The 25,945-nt window shown below is 37.3% G+C and overlaps 2 protein-coding genes across 8 annotated transcripts in view; both read left to right on the plus strand.

Annotated features, from left to right (window-relative positions):
- The window catches only part of Dpy (fibrillin-like protein dumpy), an 85,756-nt gene that overhangs the window by 31,741 nt on the left and 28,070 nt on the right, over positions 1-25,945 (plus strand). For 2 of the 7 annotated variants that reach the window (XM_070669407.1, XM_070669410.1), the window contains exons 24-68: positions 27-291; positions 388-584; positions 705-971; positions 1,117-1,372; positions 1,458-1,652; positions 1,766-1,948; positions 2,035-2,679; positions 2,811-3,012; positions 3,163-3,338; positions 3,419-3,687; positions 3,795-4,197; positions 4,292-4,531; positions 4,694-4,831; positions 5,711-6,496; positions 9,637-9,780; positions 9,873-9,950; positions 10,355-10,537; positions 10,647-10,973; positions 11,076-11,456; positions 11,565-11,888; positions 12,097-12,402; positions 12,790-13,098; positions 13,185-13,499; positions 13,615-13,923; positions 14,024-14,350; positions 14,481-15,455; positions 15,560-15,892; positions 16,090-16,389; positions 16,538-16,867; positions 16,948-17,256; positions 17,338-17,649; positions 17,884-18,201; positions 18,351-18,980; positions 19,081-19,395; positions 19,576-19,887; positions 20,006-20,311; positions 20,397-20,714; positions 21,849-22,172; positions 22,439-22,747; positions 23,237-23,563; positions 23,791-24,093; positions 24,191-24,493; positions 24,592-24,909; positions 25,099-25,419; positions 25,528-25,836. In XM_070669407.1, the coding sequence (XP_070525508.1) occupies positions 27-291; positions 388-584; positions 705-971; positions 1,117-1,372; positions 1,458-1,652; positions 1,766-1,948; positions 2,035-2,679; positions 2,811-3,012; positions 3,163-3,338; positions 3,419-3,687; positions 3,795-4,197; positions 4,292-4,531; positions 4,694-4,831; positions 5,711-6,496; positions 9,637-9,780; positions 9,873-9,950; positions 10,355-10,537; positions 10,647-10,973; positions 11,076-11,456; positions 11,565-11,888; positions 12,097-12,402; positions 12,790-13,098; positions 13,185-13,499; positions 13,615-13,923; positions 14,024-14,350; positions 14,481-15,455; positions 15,560-15,892; positions 16,090-16,389; positions 16,538-16,867; positions 16,948-17,256; positions 17,338-17,649; positions 17,884-18,201; positions 18,351-18,980; positions 19,081-19,395; positions 19,576-19,887; positions 20,006-20,311; positions 20,397-20,714; positions 21,849-22,172; positions 22,439-22,747; positions 23,237-23,563; positions 23,791-24,093; positions 24,191-24,493; positions 24,592-24,909; positions 25,099-25,419; positions 25,528-25,836 (14,497 nt within the window). The remainder of the gene's footprint in view (positions 1-26; positions 292-387; positions 585-704; positions 972-1,116; positions 1,373-1,457; positions 1,653-1,765; positions 1,949-2,034; positions 2,680-2,810; positions 3,013-3,162; positions 3,339-3,418; positions 3,688-3,794; positions 4,198-4,291; positions 4,532-4,693; positions 4,832-5,710; positions 6,497-9,636; positions 9,781-9,872; positions 9,951-10,354; positions 10,538-10,646; positions 10,974-11,075; positions 11,457-11,564; positions 11,889-12,096; positions 12,403-12,789; positions 13,099-13,184; positions 13,500-13,614; positions 13,924-14,023; positions 14,351-14,480; positions 15,456-15,559; positions 15,893-16,089; positions 16,390-16,537; positions 16,868-16,947; positions 17,257-17,337; positions 17,650-17,883; positions 18,202-18,350; positions 18,981-19,080; positions 19,396-19,575; positions 19,888-20,005; positions 20,312-20,396; positions 20,715-21,848; positions 22,173-22,438; positions 22,748-23,236; positions 23,564-23,790; positions 24,094-24,190; positions 24,494-24,591; positions 24,910-25,098; positions 25,420-25,527; positions 25,837-25,945) is intronic. The other 5 variants (XM_070669408.1, XM_070669409.1, XM_070669411.1 and 2 more) reach the window with 5 other exon arrangements.
- LOC139110007 (mucin-22-like) lies at positions 7,055-8,659 on the plus strand. The gene has a single exon (XM_070669497.1). It carries the CDS (start codon positions 7,055-7,057, stop codon positions 8,657-8,659), a length of 1,605 nt encoding a protein of 534 aa, XP_070525598.1.

Genomic DNA, 25,945 nt, shown 5'->3' on the forward strand with positions numbered 1-25,945 from the left:
TGATATCTATTTTTAATTTGTTTTAGACGGAATGTATTCATTTGGAGTGCAACTACCACAGCGACTGCAGTCCGTCAGATGCGTGCTTTGATCATAAATGCGTCGATCCTTGTTCTCTCTCGAACGTTTGTGGACATGGTGCTGACTGTTCATCGCTTAATCACAGCGCAGTCTGCACTTGTCAGCCTGGCGGCACAGGAGATCCGAATCTTGGATGCACTCCACTTCAATATTGTAAGAGCGATTCACAGTGTGCAACCGGTTCAGTGTGTAACGGAGGAATATGCACAGGTAAAATATTTAACTTAATCAAACAACGGAAGTAAAATTAATTTATAAATTACAAATCTATAATTTTTCTTTATATTCAATTATTGTAACTTGCAGCGCTTTGTGGAAGTACAAGAGATTGCATCGGAGACCAACTCTGTATCAACGGTCTTTGTCAGCCTACCTGTAGAAGTAATTCTAGTTGTCCGGAATATCAATACTGTCATAATAGTATATGTGTTCAAGAATTACGCTGTATATCGGACAACGATTGCTCACATGACGAAAAATGCGTCAAAAATAATATTGGACAGGTAAATTTAATTTTTATTAACTACTAAATTTTTTTTTAGACGAATAATAATATCTTTTTATCATTTCTATCAAAACGACAAATATAACATTTATTTTTGTTTTCATATTTCTCAATCAAGGCGGAATGTCGTAGAGCTTGCGATTTAATACTCTGCGGCCGAAATGCCGAATGTAAGGCTGATAATCATGCCGCGACATGTTCATGTAAACATGGCTTCTTCGGAAATGCCAAAGACGATAAAATTGGCTGTCAATCTATAGAATGTGAAGTCAACGATGACTGCACACAGGAAAAGATCTGCGATTATCACAGATGTAGAATCGCTTGTCTTGCACACAATCCTTGTGGTGTGAACGCTATTTGTACGGCAGAAAACCATCTTCAAGTAATTATTTTGTCGAATTAATTATGAAAAAAAAATTTTATAATATATTTGTATTATATATGTATATAGGCACACTATAAGTCACACTTTAAATTAAAGATTTTTTCTGACGGCGATATTTACAATTAGATATTTTGTGGTATAGATTTGTACCTGTCAACCTGGATATACTGGAGATCCTACGCATGCTTGTAAGCTAATAGATTTCTGTGCAAATGCACCCTGCGCGCCTGGCGCATTGTGCGAAAACACACGAGGGCATTTTAAATGCCATTGTCAATCCGGCACAGTTGGAGATCCTTATAACAGCGGCTGTCAACCGCCGGTAGAATGTCTACAAGACGGAGACTGCCCGCTAACTGCAAAATGCGTGAACATTAACAACGTACCGAAATGTTTCGGTATGTGTATTAAGTTTACCGATTAATTTTTTAATGTTTTTTATTTTTTGATAATATATATTTATATCTAATTTTCTTATTTCAGATACTTGCGCACGTATTCGGTGTGGTCCAAACGCAGATTGTATTGCGAACAACCATGCTGCGAGTTGTCAGTGTCGTCCCGATTACGAAGGTGATCCTAATAATTTAAGTGTCGGATGTCGTCCGAGACCTGTAGCTTGTTCGTCACAAATCGATTGCTTAATCAATACTTATTGTTACGAAGGCATTTGTCGACGTAAGTAAATAATTATTAAGACTCTTGATTTTTTATTATTATTAATTTAAAGTCTTAAATTTTTTTTTATTAACAAAGAATATTTTAATCAACGTTTTCATGTATTATTTTAGCATCTTGTCAATCAGACGAGGAATGTAATTTGTCTGACGTTTGTTTAAATGGACAATGCTTAAATCCATGCGACGTAAGAGGAACATGCGGTATAAACGCCGAATGTAAAGTAAGAAGTCACATTAAACAGTGTAGCTGTCCGCCAGGCTTCACCGGCAACTCTGAGGTAGAATGTGTAAGATGTAAGTATATAGAAACGATTCTGTAACATTTAAAAATAATTTGATCAATATCTTTGCAAATTTAACAAAATATATATTATTAACAGTGCCAGTATCTTGTTTCGGAAGTGGAGACTGCAATGAAGGCAATACTTGTCGCGAAAATGTTTGCTTGCCAATTTGTACTGTAGACAATGAATGCGCGTTAAATGAGAAGTGCATTCGTGGCAATTGTTTATTGACTTGCCGGTTGGATAACGACTGCTTCCTGGGTCATATCTGTTTGAATAACATGTGTTCGTTCGGTTGTCGTGCCGATGAGGATTGCAACGCTAATGAGGCTTGCTTAGGGAACAAGTGCGTGAATCCATGCGAGGCTACACCGTGCGGACCAAACGCTAAGTGCACCGTTTTCAATCAACGTGCTACATGTTCCTGCCCTATTGGTTTTATACCAAATCCAACAGCCAAGGTAGCATGTTTAAGAACACCGGGTCCAATCTGTCAAGCCAATCGAGATTGCGCCGTCGGAACAGCCTGCATCGCTGGTGGCTGCACACCCGTTTGTTCCTCAAGCGCAAATTGTTTGAGCAACGAAAGATGCGATAGCTCTGGCATTTGCAAATCACTTTGTAGGCGAGATGAAGATTGTAGAAGCGGTGAGATCTGCGAGGGACTAGTATGCGTTTCCGGTTGTCGGGCGGACATTGAATGTCATGATAGTTACGCATGTATAAACAATCAGTGTTCAGGTAAGTAATATTTTAATTAATATTAGTTAATTTTGTCACTGCATGTCAAATAACTTTAGCTTGTAATTTATTTTTTCTTGATGAACATACTGTTTTCTATTTTTAATTTTGATTATTATATTTAATTGCAGATCCATGTTTGTTAGCTGGCGGCTGCGGTGTAAACGCCAAATGTACAACTGTAAATCATCAAAAAATATGTACATGTCCATCACCTTTGATAGGAGATGCTCGTATTGGATGCAAGCAGACATTCCTTCCTTGCTCATCTGAACTTGAATGTTTGCCGGGACAAACGTGTTATAGCAAATCGTGTTATTCCACATGCAGAAGGTGAGAATATATATTTTTAATTTTTTAATAAGATTTTTTAATTTAATTAATAAGATTTTTTAAGATTTTTAATTTAATACGAAAATATAATTTTAAATAAATTTTATAAAATTATTATGATTTTGATAATAAATAATTACGTTTTTTTAGCGATGCAAATTGTTTGAGTGACGAACGGTGTGACGCCGGTATTTGTAAAATAATATGTAACAGCGATGATCACTGCGTTGCAAATCAAATATGCCACAATCGCATGTGCGACATCGGGTGCCGCAGTGATAACACATGCCCGAGTGATGAATCTTGCATTAACAATCAGTGCAGAAGTAATTATAATTTTATTTATAAATTTCGATTATGCCTTTTTAGATTAAATAACACAATGCATTTACATTGTGATTTTTAGGTCCATGCGAAGGTGGTAAAGCGTGCGGAGAATGTGCTGGATGTCGTGTAGTCAACCACGTAGCTCAATGTAATTGTCCTGCGAATTATTACGGCAACGCGTTAATTAATTGTGCAAAGACTATGATTCCTTGCGACGGTTCGTGCGAGTGCGATGAAATCGGTTTTTGCACCACTAATTGTCATCATCAGAATGATTGTTCTTGCGGCGAGGTGTGTCACAGTGGCAAATGTCGTATTAAATGCGATATTAACAATGCGTGTCCAAAGGTAAAATCTTAAAAAAAAATTTTAAAGAATATATATATTTTTTTTTTCTTTAATTAATGTTGAAATTGTAAAATTTTTATTTTTAAATTACATTTTATTAAATACAGGGCTACGTATGTGATGGAGGTTTGTGTCTTGTTGGCTGTCGCACGCATTCCGACTGTCCGTCATCATTGTCTTGCACAAATGGTCAGTGCGAAAATCCATGTTCCGCTCATGGATCGCCATGCGGAATAAATGCACTTTGTCGCGTTTCGAGCCATCGTGCAGTTTGTTTATGTCCCGAGGGCTATCAAGGTGAGCCAAGTCAGGAGTGTTATCAGCTGGAGTGCCATCACGACGACGATTGCGAACTGAACAAACGTTGCAGTGAATATGGAGTTTGCACAAATCCATGCTTGCAACATGGCGTTTGTGGCTTCAATGCACAGTGTCGTGTAATTAATAGAAAGGCACAGTGCTCTTGCCCTCCTGGACATTTTGGCAATCCAAAGATTAATTGCAAGAAAGGTAAATTTATCATAATTTTGTAGAAATTATATTTGTAAATCAAGTAATAATTTCTTAATTTGTTGCATTTTCTGCGTTTTTTAATCGCTCTTAGGAGGTGACGAATGTCTACGAAGACCTTGCGGTATTAATGCTAAATGTCGAGAAACTCTGAATGGTTTTGAATGCACATGCGATCCGGGATGCCATGGCGATCCGCACCAGGTGTGTCTTTGCGATGGCGATCTTTGTAAAGACACTCGTTGTGGTATTAATGCAGCTTGTCGAATTTATAAGAATCAGCCACAGTGTTATTGCCCACCGAATAATCCTTCGGGCGATCCGATGCACGCATGTACGTATTACTTTTTTTTTTATTAAATCTAAGTTATATATTAATAAGAATAGAATATTAAAGTATAAATATGTTAAAGCATATCGTGGCAAAAAAGTAATAATTTCTATTAATTTATTGTTTTAATTAATACGTATTGTCATTAATGATTTATTAATACAGGTAGCTCAGATAAAGGTTTAGGAGACTGTCGAACGAACGGATGTGGAAAGAATGCAGAGTGTATTAGGGATGGAGCTATATTTGTTTGTCGGTGTCCACCAGGTACAAGCGGTTCGCCAGATATCGAGTGTACAACAGGTAGGAAAATACAGCCTACTAACTTTTTAACCGAGCAGGTTGATTAATTAAATGTACAGCATTTGTGACTAGCGAGCAATACTGACAATCACAGGAACATGGTCCGTAGAATAACCATGTATCGTCTAGTAGGACTTGAGTAATACATAGATGTATTAATCGAGTGAAAACGTTAACATCGAGAGACAGATGTGATTGGAGCAGTATGTCGCGACGACATTGGATATATATATACATATTTTACTCATAAGCAAAGAGTACAACATTACCTGTACATATTATACAATATATAGAACATACTGTACATAATTTTGAGACGAAAGAACACGTTTCACACATATCTCACACATAACTTCATATGTAGAATGTTTATTTCAGTATCCAATCTGTCTTGAGGATATAATCAATCGACTAAACAAAAAGACACTACCATATTTGCCATTATAGTGCCACTTGAATATAAGGAGGTACACATTTACAGTCGACACCATATATTTTTATTTTAGGATTAATACAGATTGGGAACTGCGAAAGGGACATTCTCATATACCCATGCTTGATATTTGCTGATATTCACGGGTCGTTATTTCCTCTTATTCTGAAATCTGTGGGGGCTTGTGTTGTAAATATCGCTGCTTGCCGTTGTAATTTCTCTGAGAAGATATCTGATGTTTTGAAAAAGTGTAAAGTCATTACTCTATACCTCTTCACAAAGCCTACCCTACTTTCATCATAAATACAAAGCATGTGGTTTATGTTATTTGTGAGAAAGTTTCTTTTCACAGTTCTTATAAATGCTTTTTTCTTTTTTTTTTCCTGTCCCACCACCCACGACCCACCGACTCTACACCGACTTGAACACCACTATCGTGACAATAGAGCGCGAATGCACCAGCGACTTAGAGTGTCCCAATGAAAAAGCCTGCATAAATCTACAATGTCTGGATCCGTGCGCGCTACGCGGTGCCTGTGGAATCAATGCCCTGTGCCGAGTGGTTCTGCATAAGCCGCGTTGCTCGTGCCCGCAGTGTTATATCGGCATGCCTCATACGGCCTGCCATCCAGATTCTAAATGCGACACGCTCAATCCTAAACCTACGCCGAGCATTGGTTGTTCCTCCGACTACGACTGTCCGGAGAGTCTCTCCTGCCACTCGCAGACAGGCGAGTGTCGCGACCCGTGTTTGAGTTATCGTTACACCTGCGAGGTCAACAAGAGATGTCAGGTGCGAAATCACAAGCCCATGTGCGTTTGTAAATATGGCTTCGTAGTCAACGAAATTGGAGAATTAACTTGCGCTCCCGACACACTTACCTGCTCGAGAGACTTTGATTGCCCTTCGAACGCCGCGTGTGTCAATGGAAAATGTCAAAATCCCTGTAACGTGCGAAACAAAAGACCGTGTCCGGCTGATAAAACCTGCGATGTCCTGGACCACCGTCCCGTGTGCATTTGCATCAAAAACTGCAATCCCTCCCTCTCCATTTGCCTGCGAGACAGTGGCTGCTCTCCAGACTTGGCGTGCCGCAACTATCGCTGCGTGGACCCATGCAGAAACTCTACCTGTCCGGCCGATGCCCCCTGTTACGTGGAGGAGCACAAACCTATCTGCAAGTTCTGTCCCCCCGGCTTTGTGCCAGATACTAAATACGGATGCATGAAAGGTAAACACAATTTCTCAGAACACGATCTGAGTCTTGTCATTTCTCATAGTCGTTATCACATCTTTACATCTTTACATTACCTCGCCTTACACGAGACATACAATTGCTACTTTTCAGGTTTCCGATCGTACAGACAGCAGAATATATCTAAAACTTATTTTATTATTCTTTGCTATTTTAATTTTAATTTAATTTTTTTTTATTTTTGCAATAACACTTTTAGTTTTACATTTATGCACAGATTTCTTTATTCTGTTGTCTGGACGCACATTTCAGGTTTCAAATTACAGATACAAGTTTTCCTTGCCCTAGATTCCTGCTCTATTTCCTCTGAAGGATTCTTCCGTTACATCTGTCTCTGTAAAGACTTAATAATATTTCTTACAATCAGCTTACTTATTATATGCAAGCATGCTAACTCTTAATTTGTAGTAATTGAAATAAACTATAAACTTATCTGTAGCTTAGTCTAATTAAACTCGCTCCTCGATTAGCAGTTTGCCGTTTTGTCAGATATTATGTTTACGTTATATTATATTCGCAGCAGTTCTTCATCCCATGCCCAAGCCAATTTGCGAGACCGATGATGATTGCAGTGATGCAGAAGCATGCGTCGAAAGTGCCTGCGTTGATCCTTGCATCAATAAATGTCAACTAGCAGTTCAATGTCGAGTTAAAGCACACAGGCCTATTTGTTGTAATTCTAGCGACGAAAGTTGTTCACCTATTGGTGCGACAACGTTGAATTACACAGATTTAGATAATACTTTCGAAACGATACATACTACATTACAAACTTTAACTGATGCTAGCACTTCGCCATTCGCGCCCATTTTTACTACGGAAATATTAACTGTTACATGTAAAGAAGAAAGCACAGTTGCTTCAACAGACATTACAGAAAATATTACTATTGAAACAACAAATGAATCAGATACGACGACTGTTTCGACTGAAATTGCTACCGAGTCTCTGGAAAATACGACCGTATCTGCATCGACGGCACGTACTACCACTTTCAAAATCGAAAATAGCACATATAATTCAGAAGAAATTATTACAGAAAATATATCATATTCTACTACGATTGAGACAACAAAAACTGAATTCGAATTTGATTACGGAGAAAATGGTTCAACTGAAATAATTGTTCCTCAAAATGTCACTTCCACGTCTCTAGTTACATTCGTTTATACTGATAACACCGATATCACAACTTCTAATAAAAATACCGAAACAACGACGATTAAAACAGAAGTAAGTAGCATTGTTGAAGTTCCTGATAATATATCTATAGTTCCTATTACAGAAATTCCTAATGCAAATGACGAAGAAATCTCCACGGTGACAAGTACATCACCATTTACTACAGCACAATATTCTACTATAACGGAATTAATAGTAAATCCATTAAAAGAAACGACTGAAACGTACATCGAACGTGACACTTCTAAAGAATTCACGCAAGAATGGAACACCGCTGAAACTGATTTAATCGATACAACTGAACCATATATAAAAGATACGACTCCGTTTTTTATATCAACGACAAATATTATCGATGTAAACGATTCTCATAAAAATACTGATATTTCTACAACAGATCAATCTTCCACCGAATACGTATCTTATTTTACTACAAAAAAAAGTCTAACAGATTATATTACAACTACTGAAAAATTTATGGAACAGAATTCAAGTACGGAACAGCTTAGTACGTCACAAGAATTTACAGAACAATATACTACTTCGAAAGACATTTCAATTGAAGAATCTACAGAACGGATCTCTTCTACAGGATACGAGACATCCGAACACTTTATTACATCTACGCAAGCGATACAATATAATACAACTGTATACTTTACGGAAGAATATTCTACCACAGAGCAATTTTTAATCACAGAATTTTATACGACGCCAGAAATTATACGGAATAAAACAGATATGTTTTGCATGGTACATACCGATTGTACAGAATGTGAAACTTGCATCGATGGTCTTTGTCAGAATCCGTGTAACACTAGCAATCCATGTCCAAAAAATATCTTATGCGACGTTGTGAATCATCGGCCTGTGTGCTTACACTCAAATACCGAGCAGAGTACGTCTAATTGTAGCGTGCTCCCAGGTAAACATTTCTATTGTCGGGAATTTCGTTAATGTGGTGTCATTTTGTGTTTATTGTTCACCGATATTCTCTAAAAGCCTCCAGGGTGTGAGGTTCTATTACCGCGTCCAGATAAAAATTGAAAGCAACCAATTCTGGAGTTTCTAGACACTGTTTCCCGAATCAGTCATTTCACGAAATGGCTTACTGGCATACGTTCATAAATATGAAAATGCGATCGATACCATAAGGGCAGTCCATTAATCGAAAATTTATCGGTCCCATGTGATAATTAAATCGAACGTCAACTGGCAGTCAGACACTGCTTTCCCGAATGCAGACAAAGGACTGCTGCATTAGCGCTCTATGCATGATGTATACATTAACGCTTATGCATGTTTTTCTGTTTTATAGCTTTTTGTACATTTAATATATGTATAATAAACCGCAACTTTTATCGTCTGCGCCAAGAGAAAATTATCTTTCACGCAAATGATATGTAGTAAGGTTATATTTAGCGTCTTGTATATAAAGAAACAATTAATTGTACAATTTAAATTAAGTATAACGAAATTAAAGCGTAAAGATAATTTCTCTCGAGATAAGCGCATTAATGTCTTTTTAGTTACTATACTTGACACATGTAACACAAATATCACTATATTAGGGTAAATCGTAATGAACGTTGAAAGTAAATCGTTACCGACCGAATGCTCCGCATATATATAACATTATACAACGTTAACTAAAATTCAGTTGGTAACTGCTTCCATCCATTACGATTCACTCTCTATATCTTTTAAAAACGTACACCGTCTATGTATATTTATGTTTATATTGCACTGGCTACATCTGTGTGATAGATCTAAGTAAATGTCCATTGTTTCATAGCTGCTGTTTTTAATAAAACTTTTTAAAATAGCAGTTAAAATCAGTGTTAAATAAATTTTCTGTTGGGACGTGTACATTAACATTTTATGATGCTTTTATAACATTAAGTTTTGCATCTAATGTATATTTATTCCGTTAGACGTGAAATGTACAACGCACAACGACTGTTCCACTCAATTGGCTTGCGTAAATCATCAGTGTGTAAATCCTTGCGCTTTGGGTAATCCATGTGACTTCGTCGAAGCTTGCCACGTTCAATATCATAGGCCGGTCTGCGTCAAAGGTATATTTGCAATTAAATCAAACGTTTTACATATCCTTAATAAAAACAATACTTATTACTTTATATGATTTTTTTTTTTTTTTTTTTTTTAGTGGAGACCAACGAGGCGGAGTGTCCTTATTGTTCACCTGGTACGCAGTGCGATCCATCGACAAATAGTTGCAGCAAAGGTTCGTATTATCGTCAACACCGTGCTTGGTTTTATTTAATTTTATTTTCAGTTAATTTTATAGCTGAGAAATTTGTAAATATGTATGTACTGTACATATCTCACGTACATATTTCGCAAATTATATATAAGATTTTCATACAAGGCACAAAATGTTCATTCCCATTATAACAATCGTGCATGATCTCGACAAAAGATTTCTTTGCGATACTCGTATTAATTATTTTTTAATACATTTTACTTATCTTAAAAAAATTTTTTCTTTTAATTAAAAATTTGCATACTTTTTTCGCACATATAAATTAAAAGAGACACGTTACTACGCAAATAAAATTTCCTTTATTTAAATTCTTATACTTGTGCACACTTTTTGGGGTTACATGGGCTTTACCACTCTTTCTCTAGTTGATTGCACTAGCGACTGGGATTGCCTCTTGTCCCAAGTGTGCATTGCGAACACTTGCCAGGATCCATGTCTAGCTCGAAATCCTTGTGCGGAACACGCTGTTTGTATTAATAAGAATCATGGAGCAGACTGCAGTTGTGAAGAAGGTTATCATGGAAATGGATTTTCTTATTGCGATTTATGTAAGTTTTGTTTAATTAAATATAAAATTAATAAAGCTGCAACTAATAAAAAATTAGTTGTAAAAATTTAATGTATGTAAAAATATATCGTTACGTGTTATTGTTTCAGTGGAAGAACCGAAGAATATTTGCCAATATAACGAAGACTGTCCTCCGCATAAATACTGCGATCGACTTAACAGACAATGCATTAATCCTTGCGTCGAATATGATTGTGGAGATAATGCAAAGTGTGTCTCCAGTAATCATCAAGCGCAATGTACATGCCTCCCAGGTTATCAAGGAAATCCTCACGTTGGTTGTCAGGAAATAGTATCGGCTGTCGACCCTTGCGTTCCAAATCCATGCGGCTTAAACGCTTTATGCGAAAATGACAATGGAAATCCCGTTTGTTTCTGTCCGAAAGGTCTAACTGGAAGTCCATTCGAACAGTGCAGTATGTATAAATTTTTTATATTCGTTTTAATATATTGATTTAATTATAAGTATAGTAAAAGTAAAAGAAATTAATTTTTTAACGAATTATTTTGTAATTCAGTTCCTGAAGGTGATCAGTGTGAAGGTAATCCCTGTGGCACTAATTCAGGATGCCGAGTGGTAAACGGACAAGTCAAGTGTTTCTGTTTGCCGGGATATGAAGGCGATCCGCCGCATATTCCGTGCATTCTTCCCAGTACTTCTTGCGATCCTTCTCCTTGCGGTCCTAACACTCGGTGTTCCGTGTTGGATAATGGTTTTGCAAAATGCACTTGTCTATCTGGGTATATTGAAAGCCCTAACACTATCAGAGGATGCGTGCCGAAAATTGACCAGTGTGAATTCAATCCGTGTGGTTTTGGGGCCAGGTGCAACAGCACAAGAGTACCGCCTTGTTACTGTCCAGATTTTACGATTGGGAATCCATACAAAAGTTGCGGAGGTAGTTATTTTTAATTTAATATTAAATAATGAATTTATTTCAAACTATTAATCATCGAATTATATCTTGTGTGTATATCAACGATAAAACGTTTTATTATTATTGCAGCACGACCAGCGGAACCGTATGACCCTTGTTTATTATCACCTTGCGGCAAAAACGCTATTTGTACTGCGATTGATGGAATAGCCAAATGCACATGCATACCACCATTTGTCGGGAATCCTTATATAGACGGCTGTGAGGCTGAATGTATTATTAATCGGGATTGCGAAAGTCATCTGGCTTGCTTCAATCAGCATTGCAGAGATCCATGTCCGGGCGTATGTGGCGCTAATGCTCATTGTGAAGTTGTCGATCATCTTCCAATGTGCTCTTGTTTACCAGGATATACCGGAGATCCATTTAGAGCCTGTAAAATAGAAAAACCTTGTACGTAGATATATTTTACATATTATTTGTTTTATTTGTCATACAATACTTCTAATTTAGTTTACAAAATAATTTTTAAGTTTTAAATTATTATAAAATTAATTATAAATTAATTTTATAATAATTTTTAAACTTAAAAATTATTATAAATTAATTTTATTATAATTTTTAAGTTTAAAAATTATTATAAATTAATTTTATTTTTTAGTAGTGCCCGATCAGAATCCGTGCATGCCATCACCATGCGGTCCACATAGTATTTGTCGTGTAATGAATGACCGTGCGGTTTGCTCATGTAGTCCAGGTTATCAGGGCACTCCACCGCATTGTCGTCCAGAATGCCTTGTTAGTACAGAGTGTCCGGCTCACTTGGCTTGTATTAATCAAAAATGTAACGATCCCTGTCCGGGATTATGCGGATTAAACGCTGATTGCCAAGTTATCAATCATAATCCGATCTGTAGTTGTCCTCGTCACTACGCTGGCGATCCGTTTACACAATGCACTAAAGAAGGTAATATTTTCTATCTAAAAACATTAGAGTTAAGAATAAAATCGCTTTTATTGTTACCTCTTATTTCGAAATATTGTTGCTTTTTTTCCACGACGCGATTGGCGGTTCTCTCGCTTAGTTCGCTTTGTGCCAAACGAAAGTAAACGTTAGTTAACAAGTAGGAGGTTTTAAGAGCATGACGCACGCTCTGTAAATTATAGTATATTTTTTTAATTTGTTTGAAATATTAATTAATTAAAATTTTAGTTAAAATTAATTAGATTTTTCAGTTATTAAATATATACATATAACGCAAAACTGTAATTAAAATGTTTATGTTGCAATATAAAATGGAATTTAACATTTATTAAATTTAAATTTTTGACTTTTATTATTGCATTTTTTTAGAACCTTTACGGCCAACAACAAATCCTTGTTTGCCATCGCCTTGCGGACCTAACGCTGATTGTCGCGTTCAAGAAAATCATCCAATATGCACATGCATCAGTGGCATGTTTGGAGCACCGCCGAATTGTAGACCAGAGTGTGTAATTGATCAAGACTGTGTTAGCTCTTTAGCTTGCATACAAAAGAAATGTTTGGATCCATGCATTGGATCATGTGGTTTTAACACGAATTGTACGGTGCAAAATCATCGACCTATATGCCACTGTTACGAAGACTACGAGGGAGATCCTTTCTCAGGCTGCGCCAAAGGTAATTTTATTAATTTTTTTTTTATTTTATTTTAACTTAAATTAAAAAAATTTTATATTATGGATAAATTTATTTTTACTTTGTAGTTGTTATCCCAGTGCAATTTCCATGCGAACCTTCACCTTGCGGTACGAACGCCGTATGTAAAGAACGGAATGGCGCAGGATCTTGTACTTGTCTCCCCGATTACACTGGTGATCCTTATGAAGGCTGCAGACCGGAATGCGTCCAAAATTCAGATTGTACTCATACTAAGGCTTGTATTAATAATAAGTGCAAGGATCCTTGTGTAGGAGCGTGTGGAATTAATGCGCAATGTCAAGTTTATAATCATCAGCCATCCTGCAGTTGTCTTTCTGGTTATACTGGAGACCCACTTACGTCTTGCCACATACCTATAAGTACGTCGATGATTTTTTTTGACGTTTCTGACAACTATATTTAAGAAAATACTTATGTGATTTATTTGATTTATGGTATTTTATTTATTCAATTTATGTGATTTATATTTTAAAGAACCTGCGGTACCGGGCGATACATGCCAACCATCTCCTTGTGGACCATATAGTAACTGCCGCGTTATCGATAATCACGCAGTATGCTCCTGTCAACCTAATTACATTGGTAGTCCACCGTCGTGTCGACCGGAGTGTGTAGTCAGCACCGATTGTAGTCCAAATACGGCATGTATTAATCAGAGATGCAAAGACCCTTGTTTAGGCACGTGTGGTGTAAATGCAGATTGCCGTGTGATTAATCATAATCCAGTTTGTATCTGCGCGATTGGCTATAGTGGTGATCCATTCTTCGGTTGCGTTAAGGAGGGTAAGTTTAAAATTTTTCTTACTATTTTTAAATATTTTATTTTAAATTTCTTTTATTTTAAATTATTTTAATTTTTTAAATCGATGCGTAATTATAACAGAAGTAACACCATTACCAAAACCAAGCGGCAATCCTTGCGTCCCTTCGCCTTGCGGACCGAATTCTCAATGTCGGGCGATTGATGGTTTTCCGGCGTGCTCATGTTTACCGAATTATGTGGGCCGCGCTCCAAATTGCCGTCCAGAGTGTGTCATAAATGAAGGATGTCCTGGAAATTTGGCATGTCAAAACGAACAGTGTGTGGACCCATGCCCAGGTTCTTGTGGAGTGAACACATATTGCAACGTCGTAAAACATAATCCTGTTTGCATTTGTAACGGCGGCTATACGGGCGATCCATTCACTGAATGTGTACCGATCGTAGAAGGTATATTTTTTAAATAAAAATTGTGAAAAGTTAAATTATTATATATATATTTAATATATATTTTTTTATTATTAATATGTTTTATTATTAATATATATATTTAATATTAAAAATAATTAATTATTTTTAGTACCCACTACGACGGAGCAACCTCGTACACCGTGCAATCCGTCACCGTGCGGCGCCAACGCAGTGTGCAATGAACGAAACGGCGTTGGATCGTGTACTTGTCTACCGCAATACTTTGGTGATCCATACATCGCTTGCAGACCTGAATGTGTAACTAATGCTGATTGCGATCGCAGTAAGGCTTGTTTAAACAACAAGTGTATTAATCCGTGTCCTGGTACTTGTGGTCAAGATGCTACATGCCGCGTAGTCAATCATGCTCCAATGTGTTCTTGCATACCTGGTTATACTGGTGATCCGGTGAACGGCTGTACTATTATCGACGTCATAACGCCATTACCCATTCCAATTGATCCTTGTAATCCATCGCCGTGTGGTCCCAATAGCAACTGTCGAACGCAAGACGGACACGCGGTGTGTCTTTGTCAACCGGGATTCTCTGGAATTCCTCCAACGTGTCGACCGGGTTGTATTGTTAGTTCCGAGTGTCCACAGAATAGAGCATGCATCAATAACAAGTGTGCAGATCCATGTCCAGGTTCTTGCGGCCAAAATACAAATTGTCTTACGGTAAATCATAATCCGATCTGTAGCTGCGCCAACGGCTACTCCGGCGATCCTTTTGTGCATTGCACCAGAATTAGCACGACCTCGCCGTTACCGAAAGGAGAAGGAGATCCTTGTCTGCCGAATCCGTGTGGTCCAAACTCACAGTGCAGAGTAATAGCCTCTCACCCGGCATGTTCGTGTTTGCAAAATTATATTGGCCGTCCACCGAATTGTAGACCAGAATGTACCGACAATTCAGAATGCTTCAATACCGCAGCGTGTATCAATCAGAGATGCAAGAATCCCTGTCCTGGTGCTTGTGGTGAAATTGCTAGATGCACAGTACAAAATCACGTTCCCATTTGCACCTGCCCAGAAGGATACGAAGGCGACCCTACTGTGCGTTGTATTTTAGCATCTCCGCCACGTAAGTAAAAAAAATAGCTATCGAATTAAACTGTCAAAAATGTTTTAATAATTACTGTGCTTTATGTAAAAATATTATAAACTTTTATTCTGTTATTTTTATAGCGACAGATAAAACTGTAACGCATCCATGCTCGCCGAATCCTTGCGGTCCCAATGCGCAATGTCGCGAAAGAAACGGAGCTGGTGCTTGCGGATGTCCACCTGACTTAATTGGAGATCCTTACGATGTTATTAAAGGATGCCACAGAGAATGCGAAACGAACAATGACTGTGCATCGCAATTGGCGTGTGTCGGTTTCAAATGCACAGATCCGTGTCCAAATACATGTGGAACATTGTCTATCTGTAATGTTCAAGCGCACGTTCCTGTCTGCTTGTGTCCACCGGGTTATACAGGAGATCCGTACTTTGCTTGTGAAATCGAAGAAGTAACAAGTAAATGTTTTTAATAATACAATTATGACTAAAAAATTGTACGCAGTTTAAAAAATATATTTTTAAAATAATTATTACATATTTAACAATTATTACATTTACATACAAAAAATTATTACATATTACATATTATTACATATTAAAATAATTATTACATAACATTAAAGATTATTATAATAAAATTTTTTTTTTCTTAGAATCGTCGGAACCATGCTCTCCATCACCTTGTGGACCTAATAGTAAATGTCGAGTCGTTAATGGTCAAGCTGTATGCACTTGTTTACCAGAATACAGGGGTATTCCACCATCATGCAGACCAGAATGTATCGTTAATGCTGAATGCCCACTTCATCTGGCATGTGTAAATAAAAAATGTGCAGATCCTTGCCCAAATACTTGTGGATTGAGAGCGCAATGTATTACCAAAAATCATAATCCAATTTGCACTTGTCCTGTCGGTTTTACGGGAGATCCGTTCACTTTTTGTTCGCCGTATGGTAAGTATTACGTTATTGCATATTACATCTCACTTTTTTATTTATAGACGATATATTATTAATATAATTTTGTTAATTTTTTGCATATAATATAAACTGAATACATTATTTTCGTAAATAATAAAAATGTATAATAATTATTTTTTAGTTCCTACCGAAACTCCGATAACTGAGCGACCTCCGTCTTGCAGCCCATCGCCTTGTGGCCCAAATTCTTTATGTCAAATAATATCCGGCAATCCCGCTTGTTCTTGTTTGCCAAATTACATTGGTGTACCACCGCAATGTCGACCGGAATGTATTTTAAGTTCTGAATGTAAGAGTCATCTCGCATGTGTTAATCAGAGGTGTGCTGATCCGTGCCCAGGTTCATGCGGAATAAACGCTCAATGTCACATATTAAATCATCTGCCAGTTTGTACATGTATCGAAGGTTTTACCGGAGATCCATTTACGCAATGCAACATTATTCCACCGGGTAAACAAGCAATTTATTATTAACATGAGCTGTTTAGTGAAAAATTAATTATTTAATTTAAAAATGTTTTATCTCTGTAGTTACAGAACCACCATCTATAGATCCTTGCGCTTTATCTCCATGCGGTCCGAATGCCGTATGCGATAATGGTGAATGCAGATGCTTGCCCGAATATATTGGTAATCCTTACGAGGCTTGTCGTCCCGAGTGTATTCTCAATTCAGAATGTGCCCGCGATAAAACTTGCTTGAAGAACAAATGCAAGGATCCTTGTCCTGGAATATGTGGCCAAAACGCTCAATGCGACGTGGTAAATCATATACCTGTTTGTTCTTGTCCATCCGGATACATTGGCGATCCCTTCGTTAGTTGTCGTGTTCAACCTAGAGGTAAGCAATAAAAGATTTTTTTGCACATATTTTTAAATTGATATTTAATGCAAAATTAATTTGTTCTTTCGTGTGTTGCAGTACCAGATTCTCGAAGAGATCCGTGCTCGCCGTCACCTTGCGGACCAAACAGTCAATGTCGCAATATCGAGGATCACGCTGTATGTTCTTGTCTCCGAGGCTATCTTGGTTCTCCACCATCTTGCAGACCAGAATGTCTTGTTAGCTCTGAATGTCCGCCAACACGAGCTTGCATAAACAAGAAGTGCACAGATCCCTGTTTAGGTTCCTGTGGTTTGAATGCGAGATGCGAAGTAATTAATCATTCGCCAATATGCAGTTGTCTTCCTGGCCAGACTGGAGATCCGTTTAGAAGTTGTTACGATATTCCACGTAAGAAACATTAATTATATTTTATATTTTTTTATTTAAATTAAATTAAATTAAATTATTTAATAAATAAATTAAATAAAAAAAATTTTTTTAATAAAATAAATAATAAAGTAATAAAATTAAATTAAATTAAAAATATTTTTATATTTTACATAATTAAATTATATGATTAATAATTATAATTATAATTTTTTAAACTACAATAAGTAGAAAAAATTGTATGAATGTTTTTAGTACCACTAGAACCTAAAGATCAAGGCGATCCTTGCACTCCTTCGCCGTGTGGACCAAATGCACTTTGTCAGAACGCAAATGGGCAACCATCGTGTTCATGTTTGTCTACGTACATCGGCATTCCACCGTCTTGTCGCCCGGAGTGTTTGATAAACCCTGATTGCCCGCCAGAAAAATCTTGTATAAATATGAAATGTAAAGATCCGTGTCCAGGATCCTGTGGAGATAACGCTGAATGTAAAGTGGTGAACCACGCAGTGACGTGTTCGTGTAAAATTGGCTATGCGGGTAATCCATTTGTGCAATGCATATTAGAAGGTACGTTTGTTTAATTTATCTTATTAATCATATCACCAAGAACGCCAATAATTTTATTTTAATTCAATTATTTTTATGTTTTTTTTTTTTTTTTATTTTATTAGAAAACTTTTTTGGAGTTAATAGATATGTAATTTTTTTTTCTGCAGAAGAACCGATGAATCCTTGTGAACCTTCGCCGTGTGGCGCTAATGCGATCTGTCAACAACGAGACAATGCTGGCGCTTGTATATGTATCGATGATTATCAAGGAAATCCTTACGAAGGTTGTCAACCGGAGTGCATCCTCAGTGCAGATTGCCCTACAAATAAAGCTTGTATTCGCAACAAATGCAAGGATCCTTGTCCAGGTGTATGCGGCGTCCGATCACAATGTTCAGTGATCAATCATATTCCTACGTGCACTTGTGAACCTGGTTACGTTGGAGATCCATTTACGATTTGCATTCTTCAACCAGAAATGGATACCGAACCTACTGTCAGAGATCCATGCTCGCCTTCGCCCTGCGGTCCAAATAGCTTGTGCCGAGCTATAAACAATCAAGCCGTGTGTACGTGCCAAGAATCTTTCGTCGGTGCTCCTCCAAACTGCAAGCCAGAATGTGTCGTCAATTCAGAATGTCCGCAAAATAGAGCATGCTACAAATACAAGTGCACTGATCCGTGCCCAGGCACATGTGGAATCGAAGCTAATTGCCGCGTTATTAATCACAATCCGCTCTGTAGTTGCCCTCAAGGAAAGACAGGTGACCCGTTCTCCAGATGTTTCCCTGAACCTGGTAATTGTCTTGATATTTAATTAGTTTTAATTTGTTTTATTATTTTATTATTATATACATATATATATATATATATATATATATATATTTAATTTTTTAGTTATACCGCTACCACCAATGGATCCTTGTTTTCCTAGTCCATGCGGACTCCATGCGGAATGCAAAGTTGTTAATAATCAGGCCGCATGCACGTGCTTGAAAAATTACATAGGAATACCGCCCAACTGCCGTGCGGAGTGTGTAGTTAATACAGATTGTCCGTCGAATCAAGCTTGCATCTCGGAAAAATGTCGCGATCCTTGCATTGGTTCCTGCGGTCAAAATGCTGATTGTCGAGTACAGAATCACATACCAGTTTGCTTGTGTCGATCTGGATATTCCGGCGATCCTTTCACTTTATGTACAGTAATTAAAGGTGCGTATTTTTACGTAAACATTTAAAAATTGCTTTATATATTTTATTTGGAAAAACAGATACATTTTTTTATTTCTTTATCAATTTTGTTTAATAAAAAACGTATCATAATTTAAATAAATAATTTATGCTGTAAAATTTATCTTTTTTTTATTAATATACGAAAAATTAATGTTACAGAGCAACCAAAAATTCCTGAAGATTTGTGCAATCCATCACCGTGCGGGCCTAACGCGGAATGCAACGAAGGTGTATGTAGATGCTTGTCTAACTACTTTGGGGATCCGTACTCATATTGTCGACCGGAATGCACAATGAATTCAGATTGTCCTCGCGTCAAAACTTGCATCAATCAAAACTGCGTGGACCCCTGTCCCGGCACATGCGGTCGCGATGCACGTTGCGACGTTGTTAATCACGTTCCAATGTGTAGCTGTCCACCTGGTTATACTGGAAATCCATTCCTTTCGTGCCGACCACATATACCGGATGGTAAATTTATAAATATGATTTGTAATAAATATATACACAAATGTTAAAATTTAAATATAATGAATTAAGTAAAATAAAATTAAAATATTTATAATTTGTAATATTTTAAAATTTGCAGACACCATTAAGCAGCCTTGCACACCTTCACCTTGTGGACCAAACAGTATCTGCAAAGTTGTGAGTGACCATGCTGTATGTTCGTGCCAGCCTGGCTTAATTGGCAGTCCACCCACTTGCAAACAAGAATGTATCATCAGCGCGGATTGTCCATTGACATTAGCGTGTCTAAATAATAAATGCCAAGATCCGTGTCCAGGCACGTGTGGACAGGATGCAAACTGCCAAGTTATTAATCATAATCCAATATGCAGTTGCTACGAATCTTACACAGGCGATCCTTTCACTATATGTTATCCGCAACCAAGTAAGTTACTTATATATTACGTTATTAATAAAATATATATTTTGTAATTTATTTTGTTAACATTTTTTTAATTAAATATTTACAGAAACACCACCCACGCCAATGAATCCGTGTTTGCCATCGCCTTGTGGTCCGAACGCAGAATGTCAAGTGAGAGGTGACAGTCCTGTGTGTTCGTGTATCGAAAATTACGTCGGTTTGCCACCAAATTGTCGGCCGGAGTGTACGATTAATCCCGAGTGTCCGCCGCAATTAGCGTGTATGCAACAGAAGTGTCGCGATCCATGTGTCGGTTTATGCGGTTTGAATGCACAATGCTCGGTAGTGAATCACCACGCTGTTTGTGCATGCATCGCCGGATATACTGGAAATCCATTCAGCGCTTGTGAACGAGTACCTGAGGGTGAGTACACGATTGTTATTTTTTTATTTTTTTATACAGTCCTTCCAGCAAATATTGCCGTTTGCATGCGGGTAAGCAGGTAAGTGCTTACATCTTTGTAGAATGTGACTAATGGTAATAAATCAAGATAGTCGCTCAAGAATTTTTCTTGTTAAATAATGCCACGTAAATATAATACTACCTAAAGCAGTTAAAAATCTTTCCAAAAAAAAATATGCCCTACGTATTACATTAAAGTAAGACATTTGTTTGAAAAGCAACTAAAGTTTAAAAAACTTACGATAAATATACTGTTTAATTATTGCTAAACATGTGCATATGTAGCTCTAGAAATCGCATCAGAAAATGAATTATTACGTCAGATTTATACGATGATAAATCGTAAAAAAAATTCTAACGAAAGGGGACGATAAACCGCGTGTGTTAGGTGATGAGGCCTATAAACATTAGGCTCGTAATTGCACTTATTCCCAATTAAAAGTCCGTAATACATAGGATTATGTGTATGTGTCCCAAATTCCCATACATAATAAAAGAAACAATGCAGCACGTAATTATCCCTCTGCCTGAGCGTACTGACCTGAGAAATTCCCTGCAAAAAAACAATAATGACCGGTAATTAAAACTGGTGGCGGGGCCTATATACCCGATAGGCTCTTGGCTGCACTTACCCCTGACACTGAGCAACTAAAATAAAACCCTTGTAATTAATTATTGAAATATTTACTGCACGCACTGACCCAATCAAGCGAATCTGTTAAAGATTCACTAATATAAGAGCACCCAAACCTTTGATACCGTGAATCTCCCAATAATTATACCGCACATATATAATTCTTAAATAAAGCAACAATACCCAGGTACTTTTGCAAAGAGCGTAACACCCACAAAAATAATTATAATAACCCTTAATGCAATGCACTTACTACAAAATAAATCCCAAAATAAAATAGTTGCCATCGCAAGCATCGCACTACCCGATAAAGCTTATTGCTTATTAAAAGTTTTATTTAATGAACAATGCAAACGTGAAAAAAAAAGTCGATGGAAACAAACGAATATTCGTCGATTTATCACCTGCTTTTGAAGGACTGCAGATTTGATTAAGTTTTAAGTGAAATTTCTCTTTATTAGATACGTCTTTAGACATTAGAACGCCGTGTCAGCCCTCCCCCTGTGGCCTCAATGCCGTTTGTCGCGAAAACAATGGAGTCGGCTCGTGCACCTGTCTTCCGGATTATATAGGTGATCCTTACGAAGAATGCAGGCCCGAATGCACACAAAATTCTGACTGTTTAACGAGATTGGTGTGCGTGGGATTAAAATGCAGAGACCCCTGCCCAGGAACCTGTGGAGTTAATGCTCAATGTCAATCGGTTAATCATTTGCCGATCTGCACTTGCATTCCCGGTTATACAGGCAATCCCTTCACGCTCTGTTCCCCGATAATCGAAGCCCGTAAGATTTATTTCCTTGTTAAATATTATGATTATTGCACTCTAAAGCGGAACTTTTTAATAATACATACAGTAACTTTAATATTTAGATACCACAAACATTTTATTTGGCCGGGTTATAATTTTATTTATAGCATAAAAAAAATTTAATTAGAAAGAAATTTGATTATTGATACATGTTTTGGATTTTATAAAAAATTATCGTATCATATTATTCTTCACAATAATTTATTAAAATATATTTCATGCATATTTTTTTCCACATAGTCCTGACAGAAACAAACCCATGCAGCCCATCTCCCTGTGGACCAAATAGTAATTGCCGAGAGGTAAATGGCCTTGCCGTTTGCACTTGTCTTCTGAATTTTATTGGCAGCCCTCCCAACTGTCGAGCAGAATGCGTTGTGAATAGTCAATGCTCTCTGGATCTTGCTTGTGTCAACCAAAAATGTATATCGCCCTGCCCGGATCCGTGTGGAGTAAATACACAATGCAAAGTGATTAATCACAGTCCCATCTGTGTCTGTAATCTTGGTTATACCGGAGATCCTTTTACAAGATGTTTCCTCACTCCACGTAAGATTTTGATCTCTCTTATGGCTCTCTTTACATTGAATGCAATGAGCGTCGAACAATAAGCGCGATATCCAATGGGAGATCTGTTTTTGCCTATCGCGGCAACGTAATTTTAAAAAAGCAGGACTCTCATTGGATATCGCTCGTCGCTCGTCGCGTTCAATGTGGGAGAGCCATTATAAGCTTCATTTTTTTTTTTGTCATCGAAGCGTCAATCAGCTGCTTTATTCATCCACTCATTCACATAAGTTATTTGCAGTCATCATCTCACGTATGTTGTTTACTTGAATAACTTACGATCATCAGTTTATTACTTGCCAAAAATTTATTTTTCATAACATCGAGCTTCGCATCTATTAATACCATGTACGATAATATATCGTATAACATCTCATTATTTTCACTCCCATAAATGCAATTAATTAATTGCTAATATAGACATCCCCGGAACAAGGGCAAGTAATTATCACTTATCTTATTGAATTTCAGAATCGCTAGATCTTCCTGCAATCCCTAAAGATCCCTGTTTACCGTCTCCGTGCGGTGTATATGCTGAGTGCAGAAATATTGGTGGCACACCGTCGTGCTCTTGTTTGCCAATCTACAAAGGATCGCCACCGAATTGTCGCCCCGAATGCCGTGTGAATTCCGAATGCCCGATGAACCTTGCCTGCAGCAATGAAAAATGCAGAGATCCTTGCTTAGGTTCTTGTGGCATTACTTCATTGTGCACAGTTTATAATCATGTGCCCGTGTGCACTTGTCCCGAGGGATATACCGGTGATCCTTTCAGTAACTGTTATCCCAGACCGACAAGTAAGAGACTCCTTACATCCTAAATTCATAAAAGATTTGTTAAAAAAAAAAAAATTTTGTGAATTATAATGCTATATTCCTGAATACTTTTTTTAAACTATATTGGCATTAATGCATTATAATTACGAAATTTTATTTATAACTTTTTAATGCGTTAAAATTACGAGATTTTATTTATAACTTTTTCTTGAAATTCGTTTCCTCATTCAATCCACATTCTTTTACAGCAGCACCTGCAGTTATCGATCCTTGTAATTTGAACCCTTGTGGATCGAATGCACGATGCAACAATGGCATTTGCATATGCCTGCCCGAATACCAAGGTGATCCTTACGTAGGTTGCCGTCCTGAGTGTGTTATGAACACTGACTGCGTTTACAGTCGTGCATGCGTACGCAATAAATGCGTGGATCCTTGTCCTGGCACGTGCGGTCGAAATGCACTGTGTTCTGTATATAATCATGTGCCTATGTGCACCTGCCCGCCCGGAATGACCGGCAATGCCTTTGTTCAATGTTCCATAGTCGAAGGTATAATTTTTATCTTAATAATTTAAAAAAATTTTATTGATACTATTCTTTTTTTGAGAACAACAAAGAATAAGATTGTTATTGAATTAAATGTTAGATACCCCGAGAGGAGATCCCTGTTCACCCTCACCTTGCGGGCCTAATAGTGTTTGCCGAGAAAATAATGGGCAACCTGTATGCTCGTGTGTATCAGGATTCTTAGGCGTACCACCAGCATGCAGGCCGGAATGTACTGTCAGTTCCGAATGTCTTTTGACAGAAGCATGTAGTAATCAAAAATGCATAAACCCTTGCCTCGGTGCATGCGGAATTCAAGCCACATGCCAAGTGATTAATCACAATCCTATATGTAGCTGCGGAGAACTCACCGGAGATCCATTTATTCGATGCATTCCACGACGTAAGATCAAATATTAATTACAAAGAGCCATTGAGTCGTAATTTAATTTTTTATTTAATTTTAAATTTCTTTATTTGATGATTTTTTCTTTTAATTAGCAATTGAACCTGTGTTGCAAACAAATCCCTGTGTACCATCTCCTTGTGGAGCAAACGCCGAGTGTAGAGTTGTAGGCGATGCGCCATCATGCTCTTGTCTGAATGGATTCTTAGGTTCCCCACCGTATTGCAAACCAGAGTGCATTAGTAACAGTGAATGCCCTGCTTATTTAGCATGCATGAATCAGAAATGTAGAGATCCCTGCGAAGGCTCTTGCGGAGCCAACGCCGATTGTCGTGTGGTGAGCCACACACCTATGTGCGTTTGTCCCAACGATTTTACCGGTGATCCATTTACACAATGTGTATTGAATCCACGTAAGCATTAAATTCATATATACAAAATTAAAATTATATTTAGATCCGAACAGAACATAGAAAATATCTAATTTATTATTTTTAATTAATTATAAACTGACTCGGTGATTTTCAAATAATGTTTACTTTGTTTAATTTTTTTAAAGTTGTTAAAATTAGGCAGTTTTTTAGTTCGTATTTTCTTTTCAGCCACGCCAGTTCCATTATCACCCTGTAAACCATCGCCTTGTGGCTTTAACGCCGTTTGTAAAGAACAGTTTGGTGTTGGATCTTGTTCTTGCTTACCAGATTATGTCGGAAATCCTTATGAAGGATGTCGACCAGAATGCGTAGTTGATACGGATTGCATATCTTTACTTGCCTGTGTGCAATCAAAGTGCAGAGATCCATGCCCTGGTGTCTGCGGACAATTTGCCGAATGTCAAGTTATTAATCATCGACCATCTTGCACATGTATTTCCGGTTATAGCGGCAACCCCTTCCAATACTGCACTGTAATGCGCGATGTCGGTACGAACTATTTCCGTTAATATTAAAAAGTTAAAAATTTTTTTAATTTTTTTAAAGATTTTTTTCTTTTAATATCAAAATTTTTTAAAGATGCATTTATTATTTTAGTCGATACCGTGAGGGATGTTTGCAATCCATCGCCTTGTGGACCCAACAGTCAATGTCGTGTTAATAATAATCAAGCAGTTTGTTCTTGCTTATCGAATTTTATCGGTAGCCCACCGGCATGTCGCCCTGAATGCGTGACAAGCTCAGATTGTCCCCTCAATCTTGCTTGTTTAAATCAAAAGTGTCAAGATCCCTGCCCTGGCTCCTGCGGCAGAAATTCAAATTGCAAAGTCATTAAACATAATCCGATTTGTTCCTGTAGAAATGGATTTACCGGTGATCCATTCACTGTTTGTTTCCAAGCACCTGGTACGAATTATAATTTTTATTTGTTCTAATATTATTGGTATTTAATTCGGCGAATATATGTGCGCATATTAATTCGCAATTATTTATCAGTAAATACAAGTATACAGTA

The sequence above is a fragment of the Cardiocondyla obscurior genome, linkage group LG19 (assembly GCF_019399895.1).
Source record: "Cardiocondyla obscurior isolate alpha-2009 linkage group LG19, Cobs3.1, whole genome shotgun sequence".
NCBI classification, from domain to species: Eukaryota; Metazoa; Arthropoda; class Insecta; order Hymenoptera; family Formicidae; genus Cardiocondyla; species Cardiocondyla obscurior.

Coding starts and splice junctions, on each gene's coding strand:
- LOC139110007 (XM_070669497.1), top strand. CDS start 7,055: ATGCCCAAGCCAATTTGCGAGACCGATGATGATTGCAGTGATGCAGAA.